This window comes from Cyprinodon tularosa, unplaced genomic scaffold (assembly GCF_016077235.1).
Source record: "Cyprinodon tularosa strain WSP-4 unplaced genomic scaffold, ASM1607723v1 ctg121, whole genome shotgun sequence".
Classification (NCBI taxonomy): Eukaryota; Metazoa; Chordata; class Actinopteri; order Cyprinodontiformes; family Cyprinodontidae; genus Cyprinodon; species Cyprinodon tularosa.
The window spans coordinates 459,075-475,839 of record NW_024038015.1 but is presented as its reverse complement, the minus strand read 5'-3'; the positions used below and the strand labels follow the sequence as shown (position 1 = coordinate 475,839).

Sequence of the window (16,765 nt, the reverse complement as noted above, 5' to 3'; positions counted from 1 at the left end):
ACCTTTACTGCATTCTGGGACTGATATGCATGATAAATAAAATGTGATCTGCATTGAATCGCATGAGGATTATTAAAGCTTAGCGAAACTGTGATGCTGGAAGCAATGCATGCTAATAGCTGCACACAATTCAATTCAATTCAATTCAGTTTATTTATATAGCGCCAAATTCACAACACATGTCATCTCAAGGCACTTTACAGTTCAACCAGATCAAATTGATACAAAGTTTTCTATCTAAGGAAAACCAGTTGATTGCATTGACTCATTGACTCAAATACAATCCCCCACACTAAGCATGCTTGTAGCGACAGTGGAGAGGAAAAACTCCCTTTTAACAGGAAGAAACCTCCAGCAGAACCAGGCTCAGTGTGAGCGGCCATCTGCCGAGGCCGACTGGGGTTCAAGGAGACAGAAGCAGAGATACAAAAAGCAGCTGTAAAAGGCGGCCCCGTCCAGGAAACACACAGCCAGGCAGACGAGCTCCAAGGCAGCTCCCATGCCAGAGGACGAAGAAAGCACATCCACTCAGTCACGGTCAGAGAAACAGGACCACACTGGAAAACAGGCCGATCTCCAACATCTATAAACAAGGGTGTTGATAGAAGCAGCACAGCTGATGTTTCTTTCCAGGATGACGTCACAGCCAAACAGGAACAGACGAGGCAAAGCTACTCTGAGGAAAAGCAGAGAGAGCAGAAGGTTAGAGATTGAACTAACGATTCTGCAGAATAGGAGAACAGAGAGAGAATGAAGCAGAATGATGAAATGGGGGTCCCTATGTCCTCCAAAAGTCTAAGCCTATAGCAGCATAACTATAGAGATAGCTCAGGATAACCTGAGCCACTCTAACTATAAGCTTTATCAAAAAGGAAAGTTTTAAGCCTAGCCTTAAAAGTAGACAGGGTGTCTGCCTCACGGACTAAAACTGGTAGTTGGTTCCACAGGAGAGGAGCCTGATAACTAAAAGATCTGCCTCCCATTCTACTTTTAGAAATTCTAGGAACCACTAGTAAACCTGCAGATTGAGAGCGAAGTGCTCTGTTAGGAACATAAGGAACAATCAGATCTCTGATATAAGATGGAGCTTGGCCATTTAAGGCTTTATATGTGAGAAGGAGGATTTTAAATTCTATTCTTGATTTAACAGGAAGCCAATGAAGAGAAGCCAGGATAGGCGAGATATGATCTCTCTTTTTAATTTTCATTAGAACTCTGGCTGCAGCATTTTGGATCAGCTGAAGGCTTTTAACTACAGTTTGTGGACTTCCTGATAGTAAAGAATTACAATAGTCCAGCCTTGAAGTAACAAATGCATGGACTAGTTTCTCAGCATCACCCCTGGACAGGATATTTCTAATTTTTGCAATGTTCCTCAGATGAAAGAAGGAAATTCTAGAAACCTCCTTGATATGGGACCTAAATGACAGGTCCTGATCAAAAACAACACCAAGATTTTTTACTTTATTATCTGAAATCAGTTTAATCCCATCCAAATGAAGTGACTGGCTAATCAGTTTCTTTTTCAGAGACTCTGGTCCAAAGACTATAACTTCTGTTTTGTCTGCATTCAGAAGCAGAAAGTTAAGAGTCATCCAGGTTTTTATGTCTTCAAGACATGCCTGTAATCTATGTAATGGGTTAGCTTCATCTCCCCATGTGTTTTAAAATCAAGTCCGTATGCTTTCCAGCTCTGCTTTATATTCAGGCCCTTCTTTATATTTATCATTCCGACACAATTTCATTGCATGTGTTTTATCTTTCTAAAGAATACTGGCTAATCTGACATTTCCATTGAAAGGCTTATGTCTGGTTTACACTTTGTAGAGAAGCCTCTGTATTTGCTCACTTGAAATCTTCTCTGGAGAGTGTCCTTCACTTTGCCAGATGCCAAGAAGCTTTTATTTTTTCTTTACAAGAAGAGTTCTGTGATCATCCATCACTGTTCTGTGGATATCCAAACCTTCATATGTTTTCCAAGCTTTTTTCATTTTGAAATGCATAGAACTATTGATTTAACCATTTCTAATGCCTCTGCTTTCACTCTGATGGATTCATTCTGCTCTTGAAAACTAAATTATCTTGTTTCTCGCATTAGTCAGCAGATGACATTAACAGGAATCTCGTCATTTTAGACAACTGCAGCATCGCTACTAGTTTTATTGGTACAGAAACATTAGAAAATCCTTCAGCTTTCACCACTCTTTAATTAGTTTCCTGATAATTGAGCTGAATTAAATAGATAAGTTTAATCAATTTCAATAAACAACGTAAATACAGGACCCGTCAACTTTATTCTGTTAAAGAAACAGTGTTTTTGAACCACATTGATGGAGGCACAGAAAGGAGAAAAAAATTTGTATATAAATAAAAATAATTTATGCCTGGATTAAATAATTAAGCCAGTCTATTTATTCTTGCAGCTTCTGCAATAATGTACGATAAAAAAAAAAGGCCTTGGACCATTCCTTAATGGCTAAGAGTAAATGCTGCTTAGATTTAATCAAGCTAGAACTAAAGCATTATAACAAATAATGTTTGAGGCTTAATCTGATATAAATTGTGAGTAACAGATGTTACAGCAAACAGTCCTGACACATAAATTCAAATCAATTTATTAATTATCAGTAACAAAATACCTCTGTGTAAAAACTGCAATCAATTATTCTTACTTTACAATAACAAACAATCTTTTTTGATGTGTGCTAAAATGTTTGATCTATACCAACTTAAATGTTATGGAGTTTTTGTTAAGTCCAGTCAATATATTTAAGCTGGAAATCAAGGACCTCACCATTTTTCTGAAGTCTTTTGTGAAGATTAAATAAAGATCATCTCCAAGAAAGCATGTCAAAATTACCATTATTAAAGTATACAGATGTTTTAACAAGTTTAGGTTTCAAAACCAGGAAGAACTGGCATCAGTTTGTATTTCAATAAGAGAAATACATCTGCAGATTGTAAGTAGGAGATAACTGAACAATTGGAATTACAAGTTGAAAAGTTGGGGTACCTCGACCCTATGAATTGATACCTAATTTTAACTGAAAGCTACATTTTATATGGAGAGAAGATAGTAAAGATAAAAAAGAAAGAGGATTAAAAAAAATTCCCCAAACTTTTAACCAGATCAGATTTGTAATTCACACCAAAATATTACACTAGTTAATTTTTTGCAAGGCTTCAGTACCAATTGCATTTATAGTGCTTTGTTATACTAAGCATAAAGTTATTAAAAACTACTAAAAGAGAAAAGAGGGGAAGATTCTCTTACAAGTAATCTGTGAACTGGTCCAGGGCTTGCTGCAAGGACCTCTGCCACTGCTGCGGGACCTATGGCCTGCGCCTCGGCCTGTTCCAGCAGGCACAGCTGGTGTGTGATGTTATCCATCTCCTCCTGCAGTTTTTCAGTTTCGAGGGTGATCTCAGCTATTTTCTCTGCAGCCGATGCTGTGAGGAACGCTTCTTTGAGGTCCACCAGGTGAAGGGTCCTCCTCTCCTCCAGTCGAACCAACCTGCGGAGCTCATCAAACTGGCCGTTGACATATTCTTCTAGTTCCTCTGTAGACATCTGGTGTGTGTAAAGAAATACAATAAAAAATTTTACAAAACTATTATTCAATGTTTTTCACTCTGATTTTATGACAAAAACATAGAGGAAAAATGCAAAGTGAAAGAAAAATAATCTAGGCTAACCAGCCTTGACTGTGAGGTTTTTGCACATTGGAATATAACTTGTGATAAGTGAGATTAGTTTGAGCATCTGTGAATATAAGTTTTCTAGTCTAGCAACAAAATCCTCTTTAATTAAACCTCTAACCTTTGAGATCTGACCATCATGTTAAAAGACCACTAATCTAAATTAGTCCAGTGTTTTCTACAGCCTCTAACTGCTGTTCTTCCAACAATCCACTATCAAACGTCTTTCCTATTTACTCTGACAGGTTAATCTTTCCCTAGACTAGAAAAGAACTGTTGCAGCATGATGGTGCCACCACCATGTTCGACAAGGGTGTCACAGTGATACTGGGTTAGATTTCAGACTACATAAAGGCTGTTTCCTATGGTAAGATTTTGAACTGTTCAGGGGATTTCAGATATATAAGAGCCACCACACATGGTGATTAAAAAAAATAATAATAAAAAATAAATAAATACATAAATTGGTCATAGAACAGCTTTAGTCAAACAAGTGAATCACACCACACAAGCAGTTTTCCCTGAGAAAAATTTACTGCCAGATGGAAAATCTTTCCAAACCTTTAAGGATAAATATAGTCATGTATATGATTTCAAGTGTTTAGTGCAGATTAAAGTCTTGTTTGTTTCCAGTAGAGCAGGTACCCATCGTTAGCCTGGCCAGACAGACTGATAACTGTAGTATACAGTTAGCAAATGGTAGAAAATAAAACTGTGTTATTACACAGGTATAGATGAACAAAAAGTGAACAGGTAGCACAAAAAATCTATGATTTTTTATTTATCAACTACATCTTAATTAGCTAATTCAGTATGACATTTGGGTACGACTGGATAATGCTTATTTTTTAAGCATGACTGAACGATATTCTCTTTCTGCCCAGCAAACCTGAAGGGAAAGACCAATAGTGAGTGAGTAGGTTTAACATCATAAAACATATTTTCTTTAGTCCAAATGTTTTAAAAATTCTTTTTTGTTTCTGCATTTTGTATTTAATTTTATTTATTTATCTATTTTTTCCCTACTTGCTTTGATTCTATTTTATCTTCCTGTATTTTAATCATCAAAAGCACTTTGCATTGTCTTTGTACTGAATTGTGCTATACATATAAATTTCCCTTGCCTTACATCATGGCTTATACAATAAACACTAACATTGGGATACGTTCATTTGAGGTATTTTTGGAAACAAGGTAAATGCTGGTAAATGACAGTCATATTACACACTTCAAGTTGTCAATTTTATTCTTACACAGTATTTTTTTTTTTTTTTTTATTCAGTGCAAAGTTGAACAGCTGCTTTAAAACAAGCTTGGTTTGATTAATGAATTGTTTGCATGATGATGATAAGCCATGAATCTGTTATTTTTTAATTAGAAACCAACAGTAAAAATACAAAAAGTTTAATTTAGTTTCATAACAAACAAAAAAAATGTAGAGCGGGTCCTTTTTCAATTTAACATTAACCTACTAAATTAAATATGAAGAAAACTAATAATGACCAGAATAATTAATTTTGTTCAAACTTCGTTTTGGGCTCTGAGGTAATGATAGTTTTATGAGGCCCATGCAGGAAATAATTCAAGAACTTTCAATGCAGTTTATGAAGTTTTACAGAGGTATAATCATATATCTGTGGAGAAACCATTGCAGGAAGTATAATAGTGGCACATGGGATGCCTTCATCTGTTCATTAACATGAAGAATATGATTTAATATTTTAGGTATTGTAAATTCAAGGATGTATACAATCTTTCAAATTCTAGAGTAATTTTGAACATCGAACTCCAAAAACTTAAGAGTTCAATTTTGGTTTAATCAGATCAGATCATCATTCTCTTCAGGTTTGCTGTACCTCCAAAGCGACAATCCTCAAACTGTAACAGGAAAAAGTTCACAAGACATGGGAATGAGAATAGTTCAGCTCTAACATCAGGGTAGGCATGACTTGTGGTGGAATACAGCAGTGAATAAAAGCAAAAATAAGAGATCAAAGTAAGTTAGAAATAAACAATATCTTGGCCTTTTAGAATATATCCTCAAGCCCAAAGATCTCTTTTGTAGTAACCTTCTTGTTAGCATGGCACAGAATCACTGGGGCAAACTCCATGAATACCCCCAGTAAGCAGAGAGCTAAGATGCTTTTATAACAACGGAAACCATCTGTTTTGCTTTCAGGATAGCTGCCTGCTCATCAAGAAACCTTTTTAATTTCTTTCCCATCTCCCCGCTGAGACTCTCCTTAGATCCGACTCATTACATTCAAACACATCAATAAATAGACTCCTCCTTGCAGTCCTTCCCACTAAAATCACTCCACCTTAAAATTAAGAGGCTGGCATGACGTAAAACGACCCAAGCTCCATTGTCATGGTATCTTCTCCTTAATATGTTCTAATTGTTTCAATCTGCAAACATCAGTTGCTCTGTCTTCCATTTTCCCAGGAGCTAAATTTAACTCTCTTTCTCTCCATTCACTTTGTCTAGTTTCCCCTCAGCCTTCCTCTCTTCAGTGAAGCAAAGAATCATTGTCTTCGCAATCTCTGGCAGAGTGAGTGTCCTCAAGGGCCCAAAGTTTTATTATGCATTTGCCATTTCTTCACAAGCAATCTGATTCTCCAAATTGCCCATTAAACTAAGCGCAATAGGTAAGACTTTTAAATTGCTCTTTCTATGAGGACAGAAAAACATGCTCATCATTCATTCTGAATAAGACAGAGGGGGAAAGTTAACATCCAATAGGAGAGTAATGAATTTTCTCTGTCAGCCACAACAAAATTAACAACCTGGATATATATTGTAGGGAAGAGGAACAAAAGCCAAGAAATTAGGTTGGACAACGCTTCATAAACTTGTTAATCAAATCTGTGACTCTGCAAGGCTTAAGAGGCAGAAGGAGAATTTAAGTTAAAATGTAGTTAATCACACCCACTCATGTTCAGTGGAGTTATTGAAATTAACAATATCTGAGGTTTACTTTTAATAAAAGCGTTTCATTTACATGCAAGCCTCAGGCTGTCTGAGACTACAATTTACACCAAGAATTTACATGGCTTTTCCTAAGAGACTTTAACGTTGGACCAGCTGGTGACAGTTTGTCAATTCCAATATTGTTTTCTTTGTTTACAATACCATTTCAAGTTGTGTCAGAAAGAGGCATTGATATCGATTTACACTTACTTCTTGTGTCACCTAGGAGTGGTGAAACAGAGTAAAATTATATGGCTTGCCAAAATTGTGATAATGGACTGGGGAAAACTTGCATTGTGAAATGCACTACTGGACCATGATAAAGCTATCATGGTCCAGTAGTGATCTCAGATCTCAGACCGACAGAGAAACTTTTGGTAATGGTGGAATTGGAGATCAGCATCATCGATCTGCAACCATCAATGTGTATTTCCTGCTTCAATATTAACATGGACCAAAATCTCAGAGGAATGTCTCAAAAATGGCTCGTTTTGATGGTATGAATTAAGGGTAGTTGAAGGCAAATTATGGTCCAACCTGCTAATAACAAGGTGTATATAATAACAGGGCCGGGGGAAGCATACTAAATGAAATATATACTTCAGATTTAAGGATAATTATTCTACTGACACACAACTTAGTATTTTGTTGTGACCACATGGCCACAGTCCACTAAAGTTGATATTAATGAGTGGATCGGACATAATTTATTCCAAAGCCTACAGGAGCAGTAATAGCTTTATCAGTTGCACAGCTGAAATACTGTACTATTAATTTCCAAGCAAATAAAGGGGCTGGGCTGAGCAATTTCCTTGTCAATATCTAGTTTCCAATTACATTTATTTATTAACTTAACCAGTGAAATATTGTACTCTCTCTTTATTGTAAATACAGATGATTAAGCTTACCATATTTCAAAGACACAGCAAGTTAGTGTAAAACTGTTGGCTACCGTAAAATATAATATGATAATTGTATTATATAACAGAGTCACAGTCATCTAATTTGCTTTGGGTCTCAGCTGTACTTGTAATTAAATGGATGGATGACCACTTGTTGCAATGTGGATAAATTCCAAACAAGCACACATGAGGAGAAAAAATTTATCTTCATCCTCTTTTGGAAACCAATTTGGCCCCAAGAGTATAAAACAAATAGCATCTTGGATTTAACAACAGCTGAGGGAATAGTAAGTTTTATTTAATGAGTGGTGCATTCCATTTTCAACAACTATACAAATACCATTTAAAAAGGTAAAGTTTAAAAAAATCCTTAATCCATTGTTTTAATGCATCAAACTTCTGGGTCATTTGATTACAGAAGAGGTTATGTGGAAGAGTAAATATAGAAAAATGTTCATGGCCAATCTGCCCCAGGTCGCATGGCTGCTGTCATGGTTTCCTTGCGGTCAAACAATCTAGAACTCTGTTGTTTTTTCAATGTGACTTTTCTCTCAAGATGTATGGGAAAAAAAACAGTAAAGCCAAATAAGAACAAACATGAAGAAAAAACACACACAAAAAAAGTTCTACTTCGAGTTCATTAAATAACGGTTATGATGCATCTAAGTCACATCCAGAGGTGGGGTGTGAGTAAGTACATATGGTATCCAGTTAAATCATGATAAAATACTCATAAAATGTGTGAATTTATCTGTAACACTTTTGTTCTTTTATTTTTTTACCTTGGGGCATTAGCAAATCCAAAGCTTATGAACAAATGCGATTACTAAAGTATCTTCGTTCAGTTATATAAAACAAACTTCTTTTTGTAACTGGAACCTGAAAAAAGAACAACCATCAAGAACAACCTTCTCTCTACCGACCTGACCTGTATGGTGTAGCGGCCAAATGAAAGCCACTGCTTCAAAAGGGACTCATGACAGATTACCTGAAGTTTGGCAAAAGGTCCACACTAACTCTCAGACCATGAAAAACAAATTTTCATTTTAATATCATCTTGAAAATGGCTGTTCCATAACTCAATTTGGAAAGAGAGTGGCAATACTTTCCAGATGTGTAGTAAGCTTTCCCCATCCATCACAGTGATACAAAAACCTTTACCTCCCTCAAGCCATGCCACAAGTACAACTATAAGCATAAGGATTATGAGGTTAAAAACAAAATAGTTTACCTATTTATAACAGTGAGAATTTTATGGTTTCAAATTATAGTTATAAGTCACTACCCAAACCCTAACCGTAACACTGGAAGTATTTAATACACTCCCACAACAAAGGTAGGGATGCAAGGAATCATACAAAAAAGTATTTTTTTCTATGTCTTCATTAAAATGTACATGTATATATAACCACATCTTGCAGGACCCAAACAAGACCCTCTACCCTTTAAATGAGTCCCCATGGCCTACATGTGATACTGGATGTTTGCCTTTGTGAAGTTTGCCAAAGAACCTTTTGCTCAGGAAAAAAAATTACCCTGGCGGCAGGGAGGAAGCATTCATGCATGCTAACCTTAATTAGCGTTGCTGCAAGCTGAGGCAACAAAATGAGGCCTCAGGAGGAACTGCATCACAATGCTTACGCAGAAGGGGTCGCTTTAAGGACACAGGAGGAGCAAGAGAATACAGGTCCTAGCAGGACATTAGAAAGACTGATTAGGGAAGTGGAGACATAAAGAAAAATGAAAAAAAAAAAAAAAGAATTTAAGCTTAAAATAATATGCTTTTGCAGCTGTGATGTTTTATTCTAATGTGTTTAAAAAGGGTGATTTTTTAATACACACCTCAATAAGATTTGCATTTCATGTAATCTTAAGACTTTATAATCTTAATAATCTTTTATTGTTTCGTCTGTGACCAGCTGAGTACTTGGAAGAAAGAGAACTTTCTGATCTAGTGATCTTAAAGATCTACCCATTACAGTGGGCGGTAAAACCTCTTTGAGATAAAGAATTACCAGACAATTTAGACAATTAAATAATAAGAAAAAATTAAAACATAAAATTCCAAAAAAGAAACAGGCAGCCAGTGCGGAATATCGAGATAGAGGTGATGTGCTAATGTTGGCCTAATTAGCATACAGGCAGCTGACTTCTGAACCAGTACTACACAATGAAGTGGTGAATCCCGTTATATAGTGAACTCTAGTAGGCAGTGCTAGAAGTAATAAAAGCATGGATAACCCTCTCAAGGACATCATGAGGAAGGTAATATTGATTTGACAAGTAAAAATTCAGATGAGAGCTAGACCAGAGTACTGAACTAATCTCTTTAGTGGATTCAAAATCAGAATTAAGGATTACATCAAGATTCCTGACAGACACACAGGCAGAAGTGTACAGTGACCAACAGCTATATAAAATACCATTTTAATCATTTTAAAAGAATGCAGCTACATCTCTCATCCAACAAACAATTTAGCAGCCTCTCTTCTTCCTGGGATCTACTAGCTTCTACATAGAAGGTAGACTTAAATGTCATCTACATAAACATGGTATTTCTGGAAAATGGATCCCACAGAGGGTGGAACAATGATAACAAAAAAGAATTTGACATACAGCCTTTAGGAACTCGGCATAAGAGGCACAACAGAAGATGAGAGCTGTCCCATCTGCTCATCCCATATAATTTATTTTTAGATATGTAGGACAGACTGAATTCAATATCAACAGAAATCTCTCACCTCATTATTAAAATACCATGATATATGTTGTCAGAAGCAGAAGAAAGATCAAGCAGACAATCAATAACCTCCAAGTGCAAGGATGGGAACACTGGACTTATACTGAGGACATCATTGAGGAGTGAAAGGAAACCTTTCAAGAGCGCCTTAAGCTTGGTTTAAGCTTGACATTTGTGCGAGGTTTGTGCGGCCAAATTACGTTATTTTGGGCTTCCGAGCTTTTCAGCGCCGCATCCGTGTGTACTGAATTTCTGCAACATGCACCTAGGAAAATTTTTAACTTTTAAGACATATCCTGGTTGAAAAATATGTTGAGAAAGCAACAGCTCCTACTGGCAACGGTTTGCAAATGTTAACATTTGCAGACATGCAGTGATTTTGCTCATAAATATCAACAGAGTCAATAGGTTGTGGAAATGGATGGCATGACTCAGCCTGAGACTCTGAAGAATCAAAATATTGTGGGGCAGTAATGACAGACCCATCTTTTTGATGTTGCATAGATGACTGGCAAAGTATTGAGGTGTTGGAGAAGAGGCTTCAACTTATGATAAAACTTTGGATCCATTAGGAACAATGTGGTTTTTGCCCTGGTCATGGGACAGTGGACAAGACCTTAACCAACAAAAAATGGCTGGCAGGGTCCTGGTTAAATCCTTCTTCAGTATACATGTTTTTGCTAAACTCGGAGCATGCCTATAAGCATGCATTTTAAGGTATTGTGGGGGAATATTTAGCACAATTAAGTTTTTTGAGTAGTTGCTTTCTTTGCAAAATGTCTTTTGTAAGATACCTGTATAAGAATCCAAAATGAACTAAGTATTAAAAAACATAGAGAAACGGTCGTGGCACTTGCTGTCAAATACCAATAATATCTTGAATCTTGAGTTGGGTATATGTTGGTGGCTTTAAGGGTTGCTGCATTCTTGCATATCCAAAGCAAGATATGTGTCCACTCCACATTCAAAGACGATCTTGTGTCGTTATATGGATAAGGTTTGGACTAAGGGATCTTTAACTACGATCATAAGATATGGCCCCCTCTGGACTGCTTCCCTTAGAGATTTTTGAGGGATACCCACTGGAAGGATACCCAGGGAAAGAAACAGAACTTGCTTGAGTAACTACAAAAGTCAGAGTCTGGCCTGAGAACACCTTGGGATTACCTAAAGTAAGCTACAGGATGTTGGTTAGGTGAGGAATGTCTGGGGTCCCATCTCCTCAATCCCACAAAACACAAAGATACATGTTGCCATCAAGACTTGAGCTCAAAAGCAAAAGAAAATAGATGGATATTCTAAATGTTTTTTTTTTTTACTTGTACTGAACCTCTTGAATAAAGTAAACAAAGAAAGAAAATCTGGACACATTTAAAAATAAAGAAATGAAATGTTTTAATGAAGTAAAATATTACCTTGGATTTGGAAAGCTGGGTTTTATCTAAAGTCTTTGGTCTTCTAAAATCGCAGCCAATGGTCTTGCTTATTCTGTGTTCCTTTCGGTGTGATGCCTTTTTAAAAAGGCCTAAAAAGCATTAATAATTCATTAGGAGTAAATGGATATGAACTGTCCTTGCCCTTGGCAATAGTGGACATGTTCCAACAGAACACTGCACTCTCTTACTCTTACACTCTCCTTTATCTCCCCAGAATTAGATTTTCCAATTTAGCCTCTTATAGGGCAAAGCATAAAATACAACTTTTATTTGAAAAACAATTGCTCTGACAATCATAGAAGTCGCATACAGCTAAGACAAAAAGAAAATTACAATAGCATGGGATTTTATAACTGTTTCAATTCTCTGCAACTTTTTTATTGCTTTTGAGTGAAGCAATGTCAGCCGGCAAACTTTGCTGGTAATGCCATAAAGGAACTGAATTAAAATGCTGAGATAGAATAGAAGTGACAGTCTTAAGGAGCAATTGGATTTAAAAGAAAAAAAGAACAGTACAAAGAAAAAGGATAGAGAAGAGTTTTTTTTTTTTTTTTTTTTTTTTTTCTCTACTGCCTGCCACACAGCCCTGTGTCTCTGAGACAGCTTCAATGTGCTTGCTTCTCTTGCAGATCATATAAGACAGTGAAAATGGATTTGGCCAATAAACACACACACACACACACACACACACATTTATGACAGGCAGCACTATGCTCTGTTGATGTATCATATTACTAGGATTTCACTGCAGAGAGCAGGTTTACAATCTGTTTGTGCCATGGGCCTTACCTTAAACTAAAGAAACAAAAAGTAAATAAAAGATTAAACTAGGTAGTTATACTGTTATCTACTATCCTCATAAGCTGCCACAGCACGATTGTATTTTCTTTCTTGCTCACCGAATATAGCTAATGCTTACTAATTTTGACTTTACTGTCAGTGTAAACCTTGTGATGTGCTTGTTACATTACAGCTCAATTTGAACTAAAATTACAAACGACAAATTTAATTATCTTTATTTGGATATTGTGTAACAGACAAGGAAAAAGTATGGTTGTGAATTGGAAGAAGACTATGTATGGTTGTACTTTCTAATTTGGGGTTAAAACCCTGAAATAATTTTAGGTATAAATTTTTAGGTATGAATACACCTAAATTTGCCTAAAGTACAACTCCTAAAGTCTAATTTATTTCAAAGTTGATCTGTTTGGTTTTAATTTTAGTATAAAATTAAGACACTGGAGACTAAGGAACACACCAAACAGGTCATGGACCATTTTTTGTAGCATGTAAAATTACAAACCTATAAAGACAAGTTTGTCCAATTAAAAATACAAGCTGAAAAAAACTGTATAAACCAAAGAAGTAGCCGGAAGGCCTATGGAAACCAATAGTTTGAAATATCCACAGAGAGAACACTTTTAGGAAGGCCAAGTTATGTTTGCCACAAGTAGTACACAAAAGACCTATGTATGATTATGCTTTGGTCAAAAAAGAAAAAGAGTAGAAATGAAGGCGATGGCCTACATGCAGAACATAAAGACCCACTCAATGGGGAGTGGCAGCCTAGTGGTTAGGGCATAGGGCTTTCAATCCTGAGATTGTGAGTTCTGGGTCCCTGAGCAAGACCCTTAACCTCACACTGTTCCCCGGGCGCCTCACAATGGCAGCTCACTGCTCCCCAAGGGGATGGGTTAAATGCAGAGAAGTAATTTCCCTCTGGGATTATTAGAGTATATCAAAAATAAATTTGAATATTATTGAAAGAATTAGGCAACTATTGGTTGTGTATTTCATAAGCACCCAAATGTAGCAGACTGAATTTAATGAGCAAACAAGTAGCAAGGGTTAAATCTCTTCAAGCAGACAAGCACTTCAGCTTCTTCCACCTTTAAGTGTTTCAGGATGTCAATACCATGCAATTTAACCTACTCTGGATGCACTTTGTGTATCCGCCTCCGTGTTGCTCACATACTTGGACATAACCTTCCTTACCAGAAGCAGTCTCTCTGAAGGCTGCCTGTCACGCATAATAATAAACACTGACATTTGAGGGAGCAGAAAGGACACGCTGACAAATCCACATAATGGTCTCTAACACAATGGCCCGTGAGTGAGCAGGTAAGTGCTTTCCCCAACACACTGTTCCCCTGCCGCAAAACCTTCAGGAAATCCTATAGGTAGAACTACAATGCTATCTCATAATGATAATAAATATGAAACTATAGTAGGCAACCTACCAGAAAGGGTGTTATCTCCCACAGGTGAGTGAAATTAACCTTTTGCATTATGCCATTGTGCTCGGGTCGCACCTCTGAAAGTATTCAGCTATGATTCTGTATGCTTCTGCTCTCCTGTAGGGTTTTTGACAGAGGTGAAAATGTGAGGATGGTTGAGAGAGCAGGAGATGCCGCTGCTGCTGCTGCTTTCAGTGGTAATTTGCCGAGACCAGAGCCGCACGTTTTTGATGTTGCCTTTCACTCTTCTGCCCTTCATTGCACAACCCTCTAACTCTAGGCAGTCAGGTTTTATTTCCAGCGACACAACAAGCCTCCACTATATGGCATCTGTAATGGAAATACAGAAACTATTTTCAAGGTTGACTTGCTATGAAAATTCACCTTAACTATTTCTTTTTTTTTTTGTCTTAATAAGAGCAGAAATGCACTAGTTGTCCTGTTCTTAGGGGAGTGCAACCTGATAGGAGTTTTAATAAAAAGCATCAAAAAGGTGCTAGAAGGACAAAAACAATCAAGAGATAAAAACAATCCAAACAACCTTATCCCTTCCTTACGTTGGAATCTGCTTTAACTCAAGGAATAGCACCAGAGTGAAATAAAACAAGCCCAATAGGTTAAGACTGTGGTAACATATTTATAGATGGGGCAGTGATCTTTTACGAGAGAGCTGGCTTGAAATAACTATAAACTGCAATGTTGTTAAAGAGCTGTTGTTCTAAAATAAGGTTAAAACATATGAAATCACAGAGTAGCTTAAACAAACAAATCTGTATGAGAAGAAACATATACGATATAATAGAATATAACTACAAAGCAAAATCTTTCACTATTGCTTTTTTGAAGTACTTTTGTTTGAACTTCCAACATTCAGTTTTTCTTCAAAGGAGTCTCTCAGTATAACATCTCTTGACTTGGTAAAGCTTCTCCCCTATTTCTTTTAAACATTCTCTCTCTAAATCCATCAGACCGTGGGAACATCTCTTGCCCTCAGCAAATCTTCTGGTAACCCCCAATCTTTTTTTCTACTGGATTCATGTCTGAACCCTGCATAGTCACCCAAAAAACTTCTACTTACTGAACACTAAGGCCAAGGAGCAGGTAGAAAAGTAGGAAAGAGATATTATTTGTCTCTCCCCCCATTTCTTGACTAAAATGAAAATGATCACTCCTTGCAGTACAATAAAATTACAAAAAAGCTGATCGTTTAAATTGAACATTTATAATTAGCAAGTAGAGATACCATGTTAGAAATACGCGTTAGCATTTTTCACTCAATAGAAAAGTGTCTTAGAACTCTCAGCTTTGTCCAACACTTCTACTAAGAAAGTCTTAGAAATTGTCAGATAAATTGTTTCTATACACGCTGCACATATGCAAAGCCAAATTTGTCTTTTTACTTAACTTGTTGTTGTTGTTTTTTTTGAGTGCAAGTGGACTAAATGATGCAGTAGCTGGGTGTGGGGCTGGGAGTGTGTCTATGGTTATGCTCCATATCTTTCGGATTTTCTTCCCACTTTAAAAGGTCAGACTGCTAACAGGCTGTGGATATATGCTTAGACCTACTGTTTTATTTTTGTAAATTAAATCTTCTTCAGCTCCAAGACAGAAACCTAAATGCTTTTGATCTAACTGCTACTTGGGAACCATTCCACAAAACAGGTTTAGTAGCACTCCAGAGTAAGTTCTGGGGTAAATCCCTGCATACGCTGGCATTTCTATTTCAGAAAGCAAGGAGTCATTACTGATTAAAAGTATGACATATTCTATTACCAACTTTTTAGGTGAGATTTGCACAGGAAAGTGTTGGAAATGGTCTGTCCTTTTCTTGAAGCTGGAGTGCAAATACCTTTTAGAGCTTGACTAGATATTTTATCATTTCCAAATAAATATCTCTTGTATCTTTGTTGTATCTTTGATGAAGATATCATATTTAAATATTTTCATCTAACAATGAATAAGAGATCATATCTCTCCTATCATAGCTTCTCTTCATTGGCTTCCTGTTAAATCAAGAACAGAATTTAAAATCCTCCTTCTCAAATATAAAGCCTTAAATTGCCAGCTGTGCTGTTGCCACTAACACCTTTGTCTATAGATTAGGGATGCATGATATAATCTGCCCCCTTTCGGTATCGGCCTGTATCGGCCTTAAAACTGAATATCGGACATCGGCCACCACACCGATATTTAACCCGATATTTGATCATATACTATTTGATGATATACTTCTTCTTCTTCCTCAAAAACGTATTTTTTACAGACTTAAAAACTTCTAAAGACGAGGGAATAAATATTGATACATTAAAATATCACAATATCTTACTATGCTGATATATTGCCATTTAAAAACACCATATCAATCTCTTTTACTAATGAAATATTGCTATATGTCATTGTTATGCTACGAAATCCCCCGAAAATTCACAAAATTTTGCCATATTTTTATATGTTGATATATTGACGCGGTATCGATCTATTTTACTAACAAATTCTCAGAAGAATTAGCAAAATATCACGAGAGTTTGTAACAGAACAACGAAATTTCACGAGATTTTGAAAGTAAAATAGATCGATACCGCGTTTTTAAAAATCAATTTGATATCAGCATATGAAAATATATTTGAGTATATTATTTTTCAATATGGATAATAAAACTGCTATTTTCAATGACTACTTATTTTTGTCCAGCTTTAACATTGGTATCGATATCGGTTATCGGCTACATGAGTTTTAAAATATCGGCATATCGGATATTGGCCAAAATCCCAATATCGTGC

The 16,765-nt window shown here is 36.4% G+C and overlaps 1 protein-coding gene across 1 annotated transcript in view; it reads right to left on the bottom strand.

Annotated features, from left to right (window-relative positions):
- trim44 (tripartite motif containing 44) overlaps positions 1–16,765 on the bottom strand; it is a 76,573-nt gene that overhangs the window by 45,025 nt on the left and 14,783 nt on the right. Inside the window, exon 4 of the mRNA XM_038275382.1 lies at positions 3,275–3,571. Coding sequence (XP_038131310.1) covers positions 3,275–3,571 — 297 coding nt within the window. The remainder of the gene's footprint in view (positions 1–3,274; positions 3,572–16,765) is intronic.